This window comes from Ranitomeya imitator, chromosome 2 (assembly GCF_032444005.1).
Source record: "Ranitomeya imitator isolate aRanImi1 chromosome 2, aRanImi1.pri, whole genome shotgun sequence".
In the NCBI taxonomy this organism is placed as follows: Eukaryota; Metazoa; Chordata; class Amphibia; order Anura; family Dendrobatidae; genus Ranitomeya; species Ranitomeya imitator.
In genome coordinates, this window is record NC_091283.1 from 758922309 (window position 1) to 758943575 (window position 21267).

The window sequence follows — 21267 nt, forward strand, 5'->3', positions numbered from 1 at the left end:
TGGAGATCCACAAAAGTTAGAACAGACAAATTTTACTTTTGTACAAAAAAAAAACAAAACCCCCCAAAAAAACCTTGTACCATTTTAATGTAGGTAGTTTTTTATTTTTATCATAGTATTTTCTTTTATACAAGACGCACTGATTGGTGGGATCTAATTACCGTAATTTTACTTGTAGTGAAAATTTGAGCTATGTCCTTCATGAGAATGTTTTTTGCATTTAATGTATTTTGACAATTTGGGGGCATTTTTATTTTACATATCAGTTAGGGTATGTGCACACGTTGCGGATTCTCTGCGGATCCGCAGCGTTTTTTTGCGGTGCAGAAACGCTGCAGATCCGCAATTGTTTTACAGTACAATGTAAATCAATGAGGAAAAAAAAAATGCTGTGCACACTTTGCGGAAAATCCGGTGCGGTTTAAAAGTAGCATGTGACTTTTCTGTGAATCTGCAGCGTTTTTGTACCCATTCGATTATAGAAAACCGCAGGGGTAAAAAACGCAGCAAATCCGCAAGAAAACCGCAGCAAAAACGCACAATTGCGACAAATCCGCAGGTGCGTTTTCTGCTAGGAGAGGCGGAATCCGCACCAGAAATTCCTAAGCCTAATCCGCAACGTGTGCACATAGCCTAAGTATTAATCATTTAAAAGAAACCTTGCAATGTTCACACTTGCCATGGGGGCTTTTTATTATAAAGTTGGATTTCAACACTATCTTTTGAACGTAAATGTCTAATGAGTCTGCTCAAAGGTCAATGTGACGGAAGGCGGAGGAGGGTCAGCTGTGACAGACCGTACCCACCAATCACAACAGATTATCAGCTGTGTACAGAGGCGTTACCTGTTATTGTAATCCTGCCTCTAATGATAAGGAGCCTCCTGAAAACTCTTCCTGAAAGAACAGGAACAATGAGTCTACAACCCTAGTGGCCACTGTAAAAATAATTACTTTTTTTTTATACAGTTCTTAATATGGGGAAAAAACATTACCAATTTTTTTAAAAATTACATGTAGCACAAGATCAGTGTTTAAACTAAGTCATTTTCTGATGATGCACTCCCTTTAAAAGATATTGACACCTTTCTCAGCACTAGAATTTTCTACTTATTGAAGTGCTACTTGGGTGTAATTAATATTGTGCTTTGCCTGGCATGTTTATACATAGCATAGCGAGCTGCAGAATGCTGTTTGTTCTATGGTAAATCCAGCAGGAGATAGTTCAGTTTCCAGCCCCCTTTCACTCTTTTATGAACCATCTTTTAAGGTGATTTAAAACAAAATCAAAGTTCTACCTTGATTTGGTCATAAATCATCCAATCAGATTGAACAAAAGGACCAGAGAAATCACATAGTGATCCGGATGGATTCATCACAGAACAGCATGCTGCAGCTTGCTATGTAATATACCTATCTATAGGTAATGGTTATAGATCTTTACTGATGGTGTCTGTAATTAATAATTTAAGTATGTAAGTAATTAATGATGCTATAGAAGTAATCTAAATAAATACCGCACGTTACACAGCAAGCTGCAGCACACAGGTCTGTAATAAATGTATATATTGATATACACACACGCTAACTGCACAAAAAAAAAATTCACAGAAATTGTTGTATGAGAGGGCTTTTGTTTAGCAAGATCAGTTGTATTTGTCAAGTTTTCCATTTTGGGGTATATACATTTTTTTTTTTTGCATTCTCTATCCATAGCAAATGATAACATATTGATACGATTACTAGGATCCCCAATTACTATTTGTTTTTTCTTTACCTTTCACAAGAAACAGCATGCACTATTTATTTTTATTTTTTTAGGGACAGCATTTGGAGAAAAAATACGACTGTACCCTTATACAGCCAGGCAGCCTAATAGACCGTACCCCAGGCACAATCTAGATGTTTTTGATCTATGCCAAACTATCGGTGCTACAGGAGGGACAATGGAGGGAATGGTCTCACTCTGTCATACTCCTGACATGCTGTGGTCTCAATTGACTGTGGCATGCAATGAGTTAATTGAGCTGCTGCAAAACACCGATGGTGCTCAATTCCCTGTGCTATATCTCTGTTAGCGGGGCATTGAATGCTGTGAGACAGTGGTAGCCCCAGAATCATGGCCCGGGGGTGAAGATTCACTGGCTTTTCATGTCTTAATTATAAGGCGATATGTCCATTAGGACATGAAAAGTCGGTGAGCTGATGTAATGTGGTTGAAAACCAACTAAAAATACATATTCGTGCACAAAATACATGAATTTTGAAATAAAATGCATATTCAACTTGCTGATAAAGTTTTGTGCCCCTCCCCCCCTTTGTGTTTAGGAACCCCACTGCATTTTCTGATGAAGTTTCATAACCGATGAGGACAGTATCAGACTAATGTGTAAACTAATGCAAAAGATGCCAAACTTCTACATCAGTCGGTCACAACCAATGGGTTTTTTTTTTTTGGATCCTTATCGGCCCCTACAGCTTAAGAATGGACGTGTGATCACTTACCTATACATTATGGAAACCATTGACAGCAAGTAAAATTATCTATGCAAGAAATGGCTCATCTCAATCTTTATTAGCATAAGACTTCCACACACATCTCCCCATACACAGGAATGTTGGGCTCATCTAATCGCTCCTGTCTTCTCCATTAAAGAGCTGCTGCCAGAATCCACAATCCATCCATCGGCAGTGCTCACTCAGGACAAAAGGATCGACTCCGAGATCCAACCGCCTGGATCCTTCTCACCACTGATATCCTTTGTCCCGGGACGCCAGGATGCCACAATTCAGACTCTTGGTGGCGGGTATGTGGGTCTCAAGCACTTAGGGTGGGTATACAAATCCTAAAACCTAGGCCTGAATGCAGGTTTTCTATTTTAAGACACTGTTCACATTCTGCTTGGATTATATGCGCCTGTGGGAAATTAGTGATGTGCCCATAGATGCACTGTACTAATAAGTGTGCAGCCATCAGAGCACTTTACCATTTATTTCATAGACCCGGCTGCTGGAAGGACCAGCATGTGTCTATAGCACCAGCCATGCTCTCAGGTCTCATCACAACCATGTCACATCTTCAGAGATCAGCAGGACTGTCGGAGCTGGCACAATACCTAATAGCTTGCCATATTTAACCAGGTTTTTGTTCATGGACTGCGTTGTAGCCTTGTGTAAATATGTATTTTTTTATGACCTAATAAATACTTTAATATTTATTGTATTATGTTTGATGTGTATTATGTCCGTCTTGAAAAATGGTCTCATGTATGCCTACAGGTCCATATTTATTCCATATTATGTTCAACTTTGAGAAGCTGTTGCTCTTGAGGTTCCTTAAGTTTTGTTTTTTTTTTAGTTTCTGGCTGAGTTGTGTCTCCCGCAGCATTCTATAACAAGGCTCATGTACTCCTGGAGCATTAAGGGGATGTTCTTATGTGGCAGATTTAGTGCAGAAACTTTGCGCAAAAAAAATAACCTCTACAACTGTACCGGGGTAGTTTCTCCAGCATAGCCGCAAACCGCTCATCAGTGGAAGAATGCCAGCGGTCAGACCCCACCAGATGCAATACTAATGACCTATCCTAAGAGTAGACAACCCCTTTGAGTATAAAGATTTGGTAAAGGAACATTCAAGGCAAGACAGGGGGCTATGTTTAGACATAAAGGTTGCAGAGTGACACATGAAAATTTAAAACCTTCCTAGTGGCAGCAGCATACACAAGGTTTCCTGTATCCCCCAATGAAGCAATAGATTAGTCTGATATAGGGTTTTTAATTTCTGTAACAGTCTCTAGATCTGTTGGACCCAAGTTTGCTAACCTTGAGAGCCACATTGAGCTTTAAGAGAGGGTCACGAGCCACATTTAGGTCTTAGGCTATGTGCAGACGATGCGAATTTAATGCAGATCCGCAGAGTTTTTCCCCGCGCAGAAATGTTGCAGATCCGCAGTACAGTACAATGTAAGTCAATAGGAAAAAAAAAAATGCTGTGCTAATTGTGCGGAAAATTCCACATGGAAAACGCTGCGGATTGAAAGAAGGAGTGTCACTTTTGTGCGGATCTGCAGCGTTTCTGCACCTTTCCATTATAGAAATCCATAGGGGTAAAAAAAAAAACATGAAATCCGCAACAAAAACGCACAAAATACACATAAAAAAAACGCATCAAATCTGCACCTGCGTTTTCTGCCAGGAGATGCATATTTTGTGCAGAAAATGCTGCAACGTGCACACATAGCCTAAGGCCTCCTTCACACGTCTGGTTTAAGGCCCACAAGTATGGACACACGCACACCTACTGTGGTGTGCACATATCAAGTTTTTCACACGGACCGTGTTTCCTTGTGAAAAACCCACATACTACTTAGTTTATCAGAATGAACAAAATGTGCAGATGACCTACGTGTGTCATCAAGGGGACACGTAGCAGCGCCTGGGAAGAAGCGGTACAGTTCATGCTAATCCCAGGCAGAGGCTGTTGAGGTAGCTCTCATGATTATCTCCTGGGACACACTGAGATGGGCACTACCAGGCGACAATGATGTGAGTTGTATTCAGCAGCAGCTGTGTAAAATGAAGGATTGAACAAAAAAAAAAAAAAAAACTGCATGGGCTGCCATGTAATTTTCATAACCAGCAAAGGGAAATTCCACTGCTGGGGACTGATGTCAATCTGGGAAAAGGAGCAATATCCCAAAAGGTTCCCAGGCTAGTAACGGCTCACAGCCTTTACTGGTGAATTCACGAGATGCGCAGTGTCCCCCTATTTATTCAAGCCAGCAAAGGCTAAACAGACTGCTGTGGATTATTAATAACCTTGGAAGGGGTGAAAGATTTTGGGCCCCCCTCCACCCAAGCTACCAACATGGCTTTTAAAGAAGATAGTTTGGATGCTGGACGTAGTTTTCTTTACCATTCAAATTTGGTTTAAAATAATAGCATCTGATTGGAATAGATGCCATAGGCAATCACTTTTTTTTGCACCAGTTTTGCTACGACATGTACTTTTGGACTTAAATATACAAAGTAAAAATCAGAAGAAGCGTTTTCAATATTTTTTTGAAAAGTTTAACAAACAAGCAAACTGCCAAACATTGAGGGGGAGAGGGATAATTAGATTCTTGCATAGGTAACGGTACAAAGTTATGACAGCAAAAAATTCAACAAATTCACAAATAAAGGAAAAAAAAAACTCAACGAGGTCCACATAAGAATTGCTTTTTACATGATCAACTTGGTAAAATGTAAGTTAAGGGCACTTATGTGGAGGCCAAAAGTGTGATAATTTGACCTCTGTATAGCAGGGGTACAAGTGTAAAGATTTTTAAAATTGATACCGATGGTGGGACAGAGGTCACAGCAATCAATCATCACCACTGGAGGGTGTATACAACGGACAGCGGCCACAAAAGCAGTGTGTACTTAGCGCACCTTTGACTACAAGATCACTTTTAATCAAATGGATCAACCAGTCAGCAGTGCTGTCTAAGAACGACTGCTTTCGAAAGGAAAGGTGTACAGACATTTAAACTAACTTTGTAGGATTTTAGCAGCTGCATTAATGTGTATAGCGTAATCTGGCATGTGTTATTCATTTAGTAACTAATGCTAACGTGCGCTTGACTCTTTTCAATAAGTGCTGAACAACCCCTTCCCACTCCTCAGTGGCCAACCAGGAGCCCTTATGGGGATTTTCGCACAAACAAAAACAGATATTGGAATAACTAGAAGTACCACAATTGGATACTTGGGGAAAAAAAAAAATGTTCCTGTGCTGAGATAATCACAGCAGATTCTTTTTATGAGGCAAAACATTTTACTGCCAGTTTTAAAAAATGTTTTACCTCAAATATCATTTGCAACCCCATGCTGTCCTGTCTGTACACTCTTGCTTCCTCCCCAGGAGCTGTGGTATGATCAGACCATGTCCCTGTATGGTCAGATACGGCCATTACACAGTACACAGCAGGGGCACATTTATAAGATTCTCAACAAAGGATTTTTATTTTTTTTTAAACGCATATAATTGAGGAAATTATTACTCAGTTTTATAAATGAAAATATTGATTAAAATTAACTTTGTTCATGGAAAAAAAACCCTTTATTAGCAAAAATAGGGGTTAAAGAGCGCTTACTGCAAAGAGCACTTCAGCGGGTTTCAGTGTTTCGCAGTCCACATCCGAACCATGATGCACGCACTGGCAGCAGGCTTCCTGACCCGAACTCTGCAGCCTCATATATGCCTTTGGCTGTAGTGCTTGGATCACAAGACCTGCTGCCAGTCCGCACATCATGGTCTGGACTGCGAAACAGTGACGTGTGATTCTCGATGGCCTTTGGGAATGCAGCATGTACAAAATGAAAGTTTCACATTCTGACTAAAGCTGCTGCTAAAACCCTTAAGAAAGGTATGCTTGACACCCATCTAGTGCGATCACTATTTTTTAGGGTCCGACTCCCTTGAAAGCACAACATTTAAAAAAAATAATGTAAGTGTGCAATATAATTCAATACTTTAGAAGTTCTGAATGTAAATAAGATGAAGCCATATGAATGAACTTTTCTTCCCAACTGGTGATGGCAGAGGGCAGTCCTGGTTTAATAGTTCCTAAACCATAAACATCATGTCAGGTAACCAATGTCTGGTCTGAGATACGATACCTCATGAAACAAATATATAGGGCGCTCCATAAAGCAGTTATCCTTAAGAATCGAGTGATAATGGCAAAACCTTCACAGGCATATATTCAGTTTATGAGGATGTCCTACTATCAAGGCCCCTAATGCCGGTGGCCTTATCTCATATACGATTTTTGGGGTGACAGATTCCCTTTAAGCAAATTTATCCTAGCTTTGCCCAAAATTCAAGAACCACATGTGCTAATTTGAAGAATTTGCAAAAAGATTACATACTGAGAAAAAAGGAATGTCAGCAGGATTTCACTTCCAAAACTATTTATATGCGCATGAGGGAATCAATATCACCATTACACACTGAACGGGAAACCACTGGGTAAATCTGACAGGGAGAAGGACTTGGGGATCCTAGTTAATGATAAACTTACCTGGAGCAGCCAGTGCCAGGCAGCAGCTGCAACAGGATCATGGGGTGCATTAAAAGAGGTCTGGATACACATGAGAGCATTATACTGCCTCTGTACAAATCCCTAGTTAGACCGCACATGGAGTACTGTGTCCAGTTTTGGGCACCGGTGCTCAGGAAGGATATAATGGAACTAGAGAGAGTACAAAGGAGGGCAACAAAATTAATAAAGGGGATGGGAGAACTACAATACCCAGATAGATTAGCGAAATTAGGATTATTTAGTCTAGAAAAAAGACGACTGAGGGGCGATCTAATAACCATGTATAAGTATATAAGGGGACAATACAAATATCTCGCTGAGGATCTGTTTATACCAAGGAAGGTGACGGGCACAAGGGGGCATTCTTTGCGTCTGGAGGAGAGAAGGTTTTTCCACCAACATAGAAGAGGATTCTTTACTGTTAGGGCAGTGAGAATCTGGAATTGCTTGCCTGAGGAGGTGGTGATGGCGAACTCAGTCGAGGGGTTCAAGAGAGGCCTGGATGTCTTCCTGGAGCAGAACAATATTGTATCATACAATTATTAGGTTCTGTAGAAGGACGTAGATCTGGGTATTTATTATGATGGAATATAGGCTGAACTGGATGGACAAATGTCTTTTTTCGGCCTTACTAACTATGTTACTATGTTACTATGTAGCGCTTTCAAAGACAAGTCCAACCATACCTGTATATGGCCAGTCTGTTCCTCTATTACTGAGAAATCAGAGCTTTTATTGATATGTAAATGAGGCTGAACTATTTGTACATCTAAAGCCTCCATCACTCCGGCTCTAGTCCTTGCGTCCCTCTCTCCTTGACTGACAGTCAATGCTGTGCAACTACAGGCAAAGCAGACAGCGGTACTGGCAGGGAATAGAGCTGGAGTGACAGAGGCTTCAGCTCTACAAAAAGCTCTTCAGCCTCATTTCCATATCCATTCAATAGTGTAACGGTATTGTTGGACTTGTTTTGGAAAAAGCTACATTTGGAAAATTAAATCATGGTGACAGATTTTAAGGAAAAAAAAAATATTTATTATAAGTTAGGGAATACATATCTGTGTACTGAAAAGTGTTCCTTGGCTATGTATTAAATTTGACTAAAATTTGGCCAAAAGAGTTGATCAGAGGGAATAGTAGCATCTCATACTGCAGCATACATCTGCAGGACTGCAGAGCCACCTCCTCAAAGAATACATTTATAATTCAAGACAAAAAACACTGGGAATGGACATTTTTTGACCCTTTAAAATCACTTTTTTCCTTTTTTTGATGTTGTAGGCTTTTTCCCTCCTTTTTTGGTTTTGTTGCAGTACTTTGCTTCCAGCTGTGCCATGAAGCCATCAAACTCCTTCTCCTTATCCTGCTGCCTTTTCTGAAAGGGAAAACACAATCAGCTATAAAAAGTTAGACAAGTAATGTAATAAGAAATCAGATGATATAGATACATTCTTACTTGCATCAAAGCTTTTAAATTATCCTCTCCATCATCAAGCCCCATTTCTTTCTTTAATACTTCAGCTTCCGCAGCTTCTTCATGAGCCTGCAATAAAAATAACTTGTTATCAGCGCTCTATCCCCTCACTACATGCTGATGAAGCCATGGTGCCATCCCACAATGAACTGAAATCATGTCTGCAATTATTTTTTTCCAGTGGGTGGCAGCTCTCGCTGTATGCACTCTCAGAAAAAGAAAGCAGTTAGGCTGGTTTCACACTTGCTTTTTTTTCTGCGTTTTTGCGTTAAAAAAAACGCAAAAAAAAACACATGCTTTTTTCCCCCTATACTTAACATTAAAAATGCATGCTTTTTTTGCATGCGTTTTGACGCGTTTTTGCAACACATGCGTTTCTCTGCATGCGTTGTATTGCAGAAATGCAACATGTAGTAATTTTAGCGGTGTTTTTTTGCGGCAAAAAAGCATGCGTTTTTTTGCGGCAAAAAAACGTATTGATGTCTATGTAAACGCATGCGTTTTTAAGCACATGCGTTTTTATAGAAAAACACAAGAATACACACTGATAAAGCCACCCCCTAACCCTAAGGGATCCTAACCGAGTTTGTGTGTGTGAGAGTTTGTGCGTGTGAGAGTTTGTGTGTGTGAGAGTTTGTGCGTGAGAGTTTGTGCGTGTGAGAGTTTGTGTGTGTGAGAGTTTGTGTGTGTGTGAGAGTTTGGGATAGGATCCCTAGGGTTACCGCGTTTGCGTTAAAACATGCAAAAACGCATGCGCCTAAAAAACGCAGCGTTTAAACGCGTTTTTGCACCAAATGCGTTTAAATGCGTTTGCGTTTAAAACGCTGCAGATCAAAACGCAAGTGTGAAACCAGCCTTAGTCACTTGTAGGACCATTCAGTGGAAAAAAATAATTGCAGAAAGCAGAGGTAAAATAATTAGAGATGTCATACTGAATCTTTTCTCACAAAATTATATATCAACCTGTTCTATAACATGATGCCTGCAGATTAGACTTCATGGGGACAGGGCTCCTGATGACACGGCACTTCAGCTCAAGGCCCACTACTGCCCATACCAAATCCTGTATCTGCACGTTTGAAAAAGGTTAGATTATACTCACCCAGGGGAGGTCCCGCTGCGGTCTGGGGCCTCCCATCTTCTTACGATGACGTCCTCTTCTTGTATTCACGCTGCGGCTCCGGCGCAGGTGTACTTTGTCTGCCCTGTTGAGGGCAAAGCAAAGTACTGCAGTGCGCAGGCGCCAGGAAAGGTCAAAGAGACCCAGCGCCTGCACACTGCAGTACTTTGCTCAGCCCTCAACAGGGCAGACAAAGTACGCAGAAGAGGACGTCATCCTATGAAGATGGGAGGCCCCAGACCGCGACGCCCATCGGACCGGGAGCGCCCCTGGGTGAATATAATCTAACCTCTTTTTCTCATCTTTCAGGATACATCGGGGGCTTATCTACAGCATTACAAAATACTGTAGGTAAGCCCCCGATACCGGTGGGCTTAGCTCACCTTCGATTTTGGGGGTCACAGGTTCCCTTTAACCTGCATATATGGTATTAATCTGCAGGATAATAGCGTTGTGAACTTGCCCGGCACTTAGACCCGCGCTGCCGGGAGGAAATTAACTTTGTTCCTTACTTGTTCTGGCAGAGTTCGGATTCCAATCATAGGGGCGGAGCGGACGCAGGTTCAGTCAACGCTCTGTATTGAGAGAAGCGGCTGTAATGGCCCCCCTTCCTTGCACTGACTGACAAAAGGCTCCAATGTTTATTGACTGATTTAATAAAAATGTATTGATTTATAAATTAGATTTGACTTGCCTTAGTCCATTTGTACAGGTGCTTCATTGTCCATGTTTGTCAAAATATTCAACAGCCCTTTTTGATAGAGCTTTAAAGGCTCAATCTAAGACATTCATAGCACATCCACAAGATATGGTTTGTGGGTCCCATGTCTGGGTCCTATATCTAAAGGTACCGTCACACTAGACGATATCGCTAGCGATCCGTGACGTTGCAGCGTCCTGGCTAGCGATATCGTCCAGTGTGACAGGCAGCAGCGATCAGGCCCCTGCTCTGATATCGCTGGTCGGGGAAGAAAGTCCAGAACTTTGTTTCGTCGCTGGATCTCCCGTTGACATCGCTGAATCGGCGTGTGTGACGCCGATTCAGCGATGTCTTCGCTGGTAACCAGGGTAAACATCGGGTTACTAAGCGCAGGGCCGCGCTTAGTAACCCGATGTTTACCCTGGTTACCATCGTTAAAGTAAAAAAAACAACCACTACATACTTACCTACTGCTGTCTGTCCCCGGCGCTCTGCTTCTCTGCACTCCTCCTTTACTGACTGTGAGCACAGCGGCCGGAAAGCACAGCAGTGACGTCACTGCTCTGCTTTCCGGCTGCCCGGCGCTCACAGCCAGAGCAGAGAAGCAGAGCGCCGGGGACAGACAGCGGTAGGTAAGTATGTAGTAGTTGTTTTTTTTACTTTAACGATGGTAACCAGGGTAAACATCGGGTTACTAAGCGCGGCCCTGCGCTTAGTAACCCGATGTTTACCCTGGTTACCGGCATCGTTGGTCGCTGGAGAGCTGTCTGTGTGACAGCTCTCCAGCGACCAAACAGCGACGCTGCAGCGATCCGGATCGTTGTCGGTATCGCTGCAGCGTCGCTTAGTGTGACGGTACCTTAAGAAGGAAGTAGAGGTACCCCACCCACCTTCCATACACTTCAGTTAAAGTTACAAAAAACAGCAGGGCATATTTGGTCAGCTGTTTCCCCAAGTCTCATGACCGCAGACACCATCGCCTGATGTGGGACCTGAAACTATGCGATAGATAAGCGTTTTAGCTGGGAATTTCCTTTAATAAAAACTAAATATTTTACAACAGCAACTGCATCATGCACACAAGCTAGCGACAGTTGTATTTACTACGTGGAGTGACCAATATGGAGCGGCCCAAGTCTTTGGACGTCAGCGTTACATTCTGCTTACATGACTTCTACTTGAAGAGACAGGTAAGACATTTGGCAAGTAAATAGATGCAGTCATGAGAGAATTAATGCTTGGCACTGAAGAAACATGAAATAATATTTCAGTACATCAGTCAGGCTATGCCTAAAATTTTCAGCGTATTGGTGCTACCATTCTATATTTTGGGTCTCACCCTTTTCTTGCGCCGTTCACGTTTCTTTTTGGATTCTTTCACAAAGGCATCATAAGCTGGAACCTCTTTCTTATCAATAGCTTTCTGAATAATATCCTTGATCCTCGGTTCATCATCAATTTCCACAAGAATAACAGAGCCCATTATGTTATCCATGTCTCCTTCAAAGTCCATATAAGCTTGTATTATATCAGCTCGTTCCTCCTCACAGCCTTTATATTTTTTTTCATATTCTTTTATGTCTTCTACAGTGATCTAAAATAAAAAATAGGATATTGTTCATTCTATATGCAAAGACCTTAAAAGTGTAGGCAATATTGTGCAAACAATAATAATAATCTTTATTTTTATATAGCGCTAACATATTCCGCAGCGCTATACATTTTTGCACACATTATCATCTCTGTCCCCGATGGGGCTCACAATCTAGATTCCCTATCAGAATGTCTTTGGAATGTGGGAAGAAACCGGAGAACCCGGAGGAAACCGACGCAAACACGGGGAGAACATACAAACTCTTGCAGATGTTGTCCTGGGTGGGATTAGAACCCAGGACCCCAGCGCTGCAAGGCTAACCACAGCGCCACCGTGCTGCCCCTGAATCAGTAAGGGTATGTGCACACGATGCAGATTTAGTGCAGAACTGCAGCAGATTTTTCTGCAGCAGAAACGCTGCAGAACTGCACTGTGATTTACAGTACAATGTAAATCAATGTGGAAAAAAAAAAGCTGTGCACACGGTGCAGAAAAATCTGCGCAGAAACGCTGCAGATTTCAAAGAAGTGCATGTCACTTCTTTTGTGCAGTTCTGCAGCGTTTCTGCACCCCTCCATAATAGAAATCCATTGGTAAAAAACGCACCTGCGGATTCTGCCAGGAGATGCAGATTACAGCTGTGTGCACACGTTGCGGTTTTTTCCGATAAAAACGCTATAAAACCGCAAAACGCATACAATAAGCATCCCATCATTTAGAATGAATTCCGCATGTTTTGTGCACATGATGCGTTTTTTTTCCGCGAAAAAAACGCATCGCGGCAAAAAACGCGGCATGTTCATTAATTTTCCGGTTTTTTTTGCGGATTTCCCACTCCAAAATGCATTGGGAAGTGTCCGAAAAAAACCGCGGCAAAAACGCGGCAAAACCGCATGCGGTTTTCTTGCGGATTTCTTGCAGAAAATGTCCGGAATTCTCAGGAATTTTCTGCAAGAAATCCTGAACGTGTGCACATAGCCTTAGTGCAGATTTTATGCAGAAAATTCTGCACCAAATCTGCATCGTGTGCACACAGCCTAACACCCCTGAAGTGCTTTTATTTTTACCCACACAGATCTCCAGACATTAGCAAATGGGCTAATAAAGAGCCCCTTCATTTCTGTGTTGTACTATGCAAATATAGCAACGGTCAGTATCAGTGGTGACCCCAGACTCCACATATTAGTAAATCATATTGTGTCCTAGCCGTTTGCCATAATGCATTAAGGTAACAATAATAGGCGATGTCTGTTTTTGACATTATTAATTCAGCAACATAATAGTGCTGCATATTCCATTACATATTACTTATTATAAATCATGTGTGCTTGATGAAAAATGATGGGATTGAACACCATCCAAGCAAGACTTGCACAATACTGATTATATACTTTACAGAGAGAAACCATGGGTAACAATACCTTCTTAAACAGCAGGTGCCAGTACTTTTCCCAGTTCTGGTCTTGGGAGACTGTGTCCGACTCATCAACGACAATTCCTTGCTCATCATACAAAGCTCTTTGGTCTGTGTCGTTCAGAACTGAATACACTTTTCCAAGTACCTGCACACAGAAATAGAGGACTTTAGGTTAGGATAATAAAAAGAACACTGACAGAACATGGAAGAGCTGTCCCACACACACAATCATCAGTGCCCAATCCATTCAGAATATAAAGTGCTGTGGATGGGAGTCTGCTCATTAATGATCAGAGGAGGCCAGTCAATTACCATAAGTTGTGGAACTTTGTGGAGTGCTGCAGCTTGTGCCCCACTGAAGTATCTAAAGCAGGGGTGGACAATTAACTATCCCAAGGGGCCACCTGAGAGACCGCAACTGTTGTGGAGGCCGAACAATTATTTTATATTGATATTAATTGTATTACTTTATATTGAGGAAAATTAAGTATGCTGATAGCCCCCAGACAGCCTCCCCAAATATGGCACAAGCCCCCACACGGCCCCCTGTATGCACAGCACGAGCCCCCACACGGCCCCCTGTATGCACAGCACAAGCCCCCACACGGCCCCCTGTATGCACAGCACAAGCCCCCACACGGCCCCCTGTATGCACAGCACAAGCCCCCACACAGACTCCCACATACATGTAAACATCTCAAACACAAAGCAACAACACTACATACTTATTTCGCTCCCATTCCCCCAGTGCTCGGCCGATGCAATGAAATGACATCATCGCATCTGCTCTCTGACACGCCGATTGGTGGAATATCGAGCTGGCAGCGCCGTCCTCCACCAATGTCTGCATCCAGACAATGTGGATAGTGGCAGGCAAGAGCATGGTGCGGCTCATGGACCACCGTTCAAGCACTTCAGCGTTCTCTGTCCACAGGCTGGACTGCGGGCTTCAGTTTGCCCAGGTCTGATCTAAAGGATGCCCAAGTTAAAGGGATATAGGTGACTGGCAGAGTTTTAAGGCATTTCCAAATTTTAACTTTTCTTAGTCTCATCTGATTGACAAGGCCCATTAGCTTAAGCTACCCGAATCAAAATTAACCTGCATTAATGCAGCCATGTTATTACTCTGAAATTATGCGGAGTTTCACTGTAAACATACAAAGTGACTGAACTATGCATCTTAAGTGACTAGTCCAAGTGAGGTCCCCTGCTGCTTCTCCCTCGCCCTGTATATATTGTAGTCTGTGTATATCTGTGTCTGCTGCATCTGATGCAAGGCCTCCCCCCATCTGTGTCTGATACATCTGATGCGAGGTCTCCCCCATCTGTGTCTGCTACATCTGATGCGAGGCCTCCCCCAACTGTGTCTGCTACGTCTGATGCGAGGCCTCCCCCAACTGTGTCTGCTGCATCTGATGCGAGGTCTCCCCCAACTGTGTCTGCTACGTCTGATGCGAGGCCTCCCCCAACTGTGTCTGCTACATCTGATGCGAGGCCTCCCCCATCTGTGTCTGCTACGTCTGATGCGAGGCCTCCTCCATCTGTGTCTGCTGCATCTGATGCGAGGTCTCCCCCAACTATGTCTGCTACATCTGATGCGAGGCCTCCCCCAACTGTGTCTGCTACGTCTGATGCGAGGCCTCCCCCAACTGTGTCTGCTACATCTGATGCGAGGCCTCCCCCATCTGTGTCTGCTACGTCTGATGCGAGGCCTCCTCCATCTGTGTCTGCTGCATCTGATGCGAGGTCTCCCCCAACTATGTCTGCTACATCTGATGCGAGGCCTCCTCCATCTGTGTCTGCTGCGAGGCCTCCTCCATCTGTGTCTGCTGCATCTGATGCGAGGCCTCCCCCCAACTGTGTCTGCTACATCTGATGCGAGGCCTCCTCCATCTGTCTGCTGCATCTGATGCGAGGCCTCCTCCAACTGTGTCTGCTATATCTGATGCGAGGACTCCTCCATCTGTGTCTGCTGCATCTGATGCGAGGCCTCCCCCCCATCTGTGTCTGCTGCATCTGATGCGAGGCCTCCCCCCCATCTGTGTCTGCTGCATCTGATGCGAGGCCTCCCCCAACTATGTCTGCTACATCTGATGCGAGGCCTCCTCCATCTGTGTCTGCTGCGAGGCCTCCTCCATCTGTGTCTGCTGCATCTGATGCGAGGCCTCCTCCATCTGTGTCTGCTGCATCTGATGCGAGGTTTCCCCCCCCATCTGTGTCTGCTGCATCTGATGCGAGGCCTCCCCCATCTGTGTCTGCTACATCTGATGCGAGGCCTCCCCCATCTGTGTCTGCTACATCTGATGTGAGGCCTCCCCCATCTGTGTCTGCTACATCTGATGCGAGGCCTCCCCCATCTGTGTCTGCTACATCTGATGCGAGGCCTCCCCCATCTGTGTCTGCTACATCTGATGTGAGGCCTCCCCCATCTGTGTCTGCTACATCTGATGCGAGGCCTCCCCCCCCCCCCATCTGTGTCTGCTGCGAGGCCTCCTCCCCATCTGTGTCTGCTACATCTGATGGACCTCTCGTGTCTCCCCTTTTCCTCATGGTTTGTAAGCTTGCGAGCAGGGTCCTCATTCCTCCTGGGATCTGTTTTGAACTGTGATTTCTGTTATGCTGTAATGTCTATTGTCTGTACAAGTCCCCTCTATAATTTGTAAAGCGCTGCGGAATATGTTGGCGCTATATAAATAAAAATTATTATTAATTATTATTATCTGATGCGAGGCCTCCCCCCATCTGTGTCTGATGCATTTGATGAGAGCCAGTCATGTAACCCTCTACATCAGAGGTGTCAAACTGCATTCCTCGAGGGCTGCAAACAGGTCATGTTTTCCGGATTTCCTTGTATTGCACAGGTGATAATGTAATCACCTGCAGAGAATGATTCCAGCACCTTGTGCAATGCTAAGGAAATCTTGAAAACACGCACGGTTTGCGGCCCTCGAGGAATGCAGTTTGACACCCCTGCTCTACATAACGTCCTTCGCCGCTCCCTCTAGCCGCCCGCCAGCCGCCTCTTCGTCTCCCTCTGGCCGCCTGCCAGCCGCCTCTGCGCCTCCCTCTGGCCGCCCGCCGCCTCTGCGCCTCCCTCTGGCCGCCACCTCTGCGCCTCCCCCTGGCCGCCCGCCACGTTTGTAGTCCCTGTACCGCATTGTGTCTTATTGTCATTAACCAGTAAAAGAAAGTTTGGGAGTAAAGGCCCCTTCACATTTAGCGACGCTGCAGCGATACCGACAACGATCCGAATCGCTGCAGCGTCGCTGTTTGGTCGCTGGAGAGCTGTCACACAGACCGCTCTCCAGCGACCAACGATGCCGGTAACCAGGGTAAACATCGGGTAACTAAGCGCAGGGCCGCGCTTAGTAACCCGATGTTTACCCTGGTTACCATGCTAAAAGTAAAAAAAAACAAACAGTACATACTTACCTACAGCCGTCTGACCTCCAGCGCTGCGCTCTGCTTCTCTGCTCTCCTCCTGTACTGTCTGGGAGCCGGAAAGCAGAGCGGTGACGTCACCGCTCTGCTTTCCGGCTCACAGCCAGTACAGGAGGAGTGCAGAGCGCAGCGCTGGAGGACAGACAGCGGTAGGTAAGTATGTAGTGTTTGTTTTTTTTTACTTTTAGCATGGTAACCAGGGTAAACATCGGGTTACTAAGCGCGGCCCTGCGCTTAGTTACCCGATGTTTACCCTGGTTACCAGTGAAGACATCGCTGGATCGGTGTCACACACGCCGATCCAGCGATGTCAGCAGGAGATCCAGCGACGAAATAAAGTTCTGGACTTTATTCAGCGACCAACGATCTCCCAGCAGGGGCCTGATCGTTGGTCGCTGTCACACATAACGATTTAATTAACGATATCGTTGCTACGTCACAAATAGCAACGATATCGTTAACAATATCGTTATGTGTGAAGGTACCTTAAGGGTACCGTCACACAGTGGCACTTTGATCGCTAGGACGGCACGATCCGTGACGTTCCAGCGATATCCTTACGATCTCGCTGTGTCTGACACGCTACTGCGATCAGGGACCCCGCTGAGAATCATTCGTTGTAGCAGATCGTTTGAAACTTTATTTCGTCACTGGATCTCCCGCAGACATCGCTGGATCGGCGTGTGTGACGCCGATTCAGCGATGTCTTCACTGGTAACCAGGGTAAACATCGGGTTACTAAGCGCAGGGCCGCGCTTAGTAACCCGATATTTACCCTGGTTACCAGTGTAAATGTAAAAAAAAAAAACACTACATACTCACATTCCCGGTGTCTGGTCATGTCCCTCGCCTTCAGTCAGTGCAGAGAAGCAGAGCGCCGGGGGACAGACAGCGGCAGCTAAGTATGTAGTGTTTGTTTGTTTTTTACGTTTACGGTGGTAACCAGGGTAAACATCGGGTGCGGCCCTGCGCTTAGTTACCCGATGTTTACCCTGGTTACCGGGGACTTCGGGATCGTTGGTCGCTGGAGAGCTGTCTGTGTGACAGCTCTCCAGCAACCAAACAGCGACGCTGCAGCGATCCGGATCGTTGTCTGGATCGCTGCAGCGTCGTTTTAGTGTGACGGTACCTTTAGAGACTGTTAAACCTGCATGTGGTCCCGAGTGCGGAGCCGCCCTGCCTCACCTGGAACTTGACCGTGGCCTGTGCCTTCTCCTCCTCCGTTACCCGGTCCGGGTGCACCTTTAGTGAGGTTTTCAGATACCCGCGGCGAATCTCCGCCTCTCCCGCCGCGTTCCTCACCCCCAGGACGGTGTACAGGTCCGAGCTGCCGAAGTGGCGCTCACAGTCGTCCAGCAGGCCCGGCATGATGATGATGAGGAGGAGCAGAGCGCGCAGCACCAGCCCGGGATAATAACACTCGCACGTGACGGATTTTGGCGCGTCTAGAAGAGAGCAGCGCTCATTGGCTGTTCCGGTGTTACGTCACTGCTGTCATCGTCACTTCCCGCCAGTTTCCGGAGTAGTAGTAGCTCCGCTGCCGGAGAATGGCGGCGTTCACCACCACGGCCGCGGACAATCTGCTCCGGCAGGCCCGGAAGCTCGGTGACGGGGAGCTGGAGAAATTCTGCTGCCGTGCTCGGAGTCAGCTGCTCAGCGCGGACGTGGAGAGCTTGGACAGTCTGCGGAGGCTGCACCTCATCCTCTCTGCCAGCAGGGGGCGGCGCAGTTTGGATTCTGCTCTGGTGAAGCAAATACAAGAAGCTCTGTGCTGCCAGCAGACCTCAGCTCAGGTTCAGACTGTGTGTGCTGCCATCCTGTGCCAGCTGTGCCCCTGCCCACTGGTGACGGTGTCGTGGGGTCCCACAGAGCAGTCGCGGGGCCCCGTGTTCTCCATCCTGCTGGCCCAGGCCTCTAACAGTGACGTGATGGAACTAGGGCCACGTATTTGCCAAGCTTTGGAGATGCGGGCCCCTGAGGGCCACAGCCTGAGAGCCCTTCTCCCAGCACTGCTGAGGGTCGTTGGTGTCCGTTCTGAGAGCTTGCAGGAAGAACAGGTCAACACCGTGAACAAGAAGCTGACAGACTGGCTGCGCTATGCCACCGTTCCACAGGTGGGCGCCACTGCCTCCGGAGGCTTCTTCTCCAGCCCACGAGTGAAGCAGCCCAGTCTAATCTCAGAGGTGGACGGTGCCATGGCAACCGATTTCTTCACCGTCCTTAACCATAGCCAGAACTATACCGAGGACCAATGGATGAATATCCAGGGCTTCTCCGTCCTGCGTCAGTGGCTCCTTCACTACGGCACAAACGGTAATGCCGGCTCTGAAGACAAGTCCGAGGTGGAGGGTTCTGTGGTCTCCATGGTCTCTGCTTCTTCAACGTCTAGCCGCCTCCTGCCGCCACGAGAACGGCTGAGGGAGAAGGGATTTGAATACTGTCTGAGGCTGATAGAGCAATGCAACCGAAAAGCCCTGAAGAAGTCCGATGTGGACCTCCAGAAGGCGTGCCTGGTAGAAGCGGTGTCCGTGATAGATGTCCTATGTAAGCAGGACGTGTCCTTCCTGTACCGCACCTTGCCTCTCATGAAGGTCCTGCACACAAGGGTTTGTTCGGACCCATCTTTGGCCCCCGTGCTCCTCCCAGTTGCTCAGTTCTATCTTAACCACAGTGAAGCTGCTGCAGTGGAATCGGAGGCGGTGTACAGGCATCTGTTCACCAAAGTGCCCTCGGACATGTTTCATCAGCCTCTGTTTGCATTTCAGTTTGTCCGATTCTGCACAGCTAACGGCTCCTTTCTGGCAGAGAACGCTGAGGCATTCAGAGGAAGCTTTCCCAGCATACTGAAGCTCCTGGCATGGCATGCTCCATCACTGCTATCAGACTTTGTGACTCTTCTTCCTATGCTTATCAGTCCAGAATCTGCAATTGAGATTCTGCATTCATTGTTGGATCTGCCTTGCCTTACAGCAGCAATGGAGGTCCACGTTATTGTTGCATCCTCAGTAGAGAAGCATAATCTAGACGCTTCCGTGTTGCCTTCATCTTCTTTAGAGGCCTATCGTCATCCCGTTTACAGTGCGCTCTTCCATTATCTGTTACGTATTGAGGCTTGGAATGGGACACCTCCAGAAGGATTCATCAAACTCCGCCAGATCCTTGCAGACAGGAACACGTCACCCCGTGTCCAACAGAGTTCTCAGATTGTTCCATGCCTTCTCCAGCTTTACGTCAATGTTGTCTCTAAATTTGCAGATGGTGGTCTTGTAAGTAGAATAGTTCTAACGTTCCTGGAGCGCAGTGTTCACTTATATGACTCTCCTTTATTCCAAGCCGAGGTCCAGAGCATCCTCGGTGCTCAGCTTCCTAACCTGTGCCGCCTGTACCCCTCTGTCATTGTAGAACTTTCCCGTGAGTTGTTAGACTTTATAAGTACAGTCGGTAACATCCAAAGCAAGGAACCATTATTTGCTCATGTGGTCTGGGCTATGGGAGAATACTTGTCGGTATCCTATGACAAGAGGTGCACCGTGGAACAAATCAATCGGTTCTTTGAGGTTCTAGAAGCATTATTGTTTGAGATCACACAACTCCGGGGTTCTTCCAGTGCACCAATCTCTTCACCTCGTGTTATAACAACTCTTATGACCACCCTTGCCAAACTAGCATCCCGCAGCCAGGACCTCATCCCAAGGGTTTCTCTCTACTTGTCCAAGATGAGATCGTGTGTACAGAGTTCAGCCATGATCTCTACATACGGGGAGGAGGACAGTGAACAGATTCTTATACGGGCCACAGAGCTTCTAAACCTACTGAAGGTGCCCAGTGTGGCACAGTTTGTTCTCACTCCTCCTCTTGAGGTTTCCAAGCCAAGTTTTCACCATGACCCATCTTCCTCTCTGCCACTTGCTATTCGTACCTCGAGTTATATGTTGCTAAGAGAGCGGACATTACCTGGATGAGTGACTGGAACTGTGATGGTGACCATACATTGGTCCTTGTATACCAATGACCATATATTGGGCATAACGAGTAGATTTTTTTTTTTTTTTTATTCAAATATGAAACAAAAAAATTGTTTTCAAAGATACTTTATTTTTGGAAATATGCTAAGTATAAAACATGTTATCTACATTAATGGTTTTGTCTTAGTTTTTAGAGGTGGCAGAAATATAATTATTGGTGAAAATGGATTGATATGAAAATTAATTGCAGTTTCTGGAAGGACTAAGAAATTGCTGATGAAGTAGGGGTTGTACGGGTTATTTATGGCCTATCTTTTTGCATAGGTCATAGGGATCAGGTCCGTAGAGGTCAAACATCTGGCACACCAGTAGATCAGGTGTTCCCATGTACCATGTCCACTAAAAGTACAAAGTGGTGTTCTATCAACTTTTCTTCTGGCTGCCTCAGACCTACAGATGTTCTGTGTTG

General features: G+C 45.5%; 3 protein-coding genes across 4 annotated transcripts in view; 2 read left to right on the top strand and 1 right to left on the bottom strand.

Annotated features, from left to right (window-relative positions):
* The window catches only part of FAM149B1 (family with sequence similarity 149 member B1), a 60869-nt gene extending 57652 nt beyond the window's left edge, over positions 1–3217 (top strand). For both annotated transcript variants that reach the window (XM_069753340.1, XM_069753341.1), the window contains exon 15: positions 2328–3217. In XM_069753340.1, the coding sequence (XP_069609441.1) occupies positions 2328–2368 (41 nt within the window). In that variant the 3' untranslated portion in view covers positions 2369–3217. The remainder of the gene's footprint in view (positions 1–2327) is intronic.
* Positions 3218–5046: 1829 nt separating this feature from the next.
* Positions 5047–18287, bottom strand: DNAJC9 (DnaJ heat shock protein family (Hsp40) member C9). The gene is made up of 5 exons (XM_069753344.1): positions 18019–18287; positions 13397–13537; positions 11721–11975; positions 8544–8630; positions 5047–8462 (listed from the first exon to the last, which is right to left on the bottom strand). Exons 1-5 carry the CDS (start codon positions 18199–18201, stop codon positions 8340–8342), a joined length of 789 nt encoding a protein of 262 aa, XP_069609445.1. The 5' UTR covers positions 18202–18287; the 3' UTR covers positions 5047–8339.
* A 34-nt stretch (positions 18288–18321) lies between these two features.
* AP5Z1 (adaptor related protein complex 5 subunit zeta 1) lies at positions 18322–20971 on the top strand. Its single transcript, XM_069753342.1, has one exon. The coding sequence runs from the start codon at positions 18381–18383 to the stop codon at positions 20793–20795; it is 2415 nt and encodes an 804-aa protein (XP_069609443.1). The 5' UTR covers positions 18322–18380; the 3' UTR covers positions 20796–20971.
* The last annotated feature ends 296 nt before the right edge of the window (positions 20972–21267 follow it).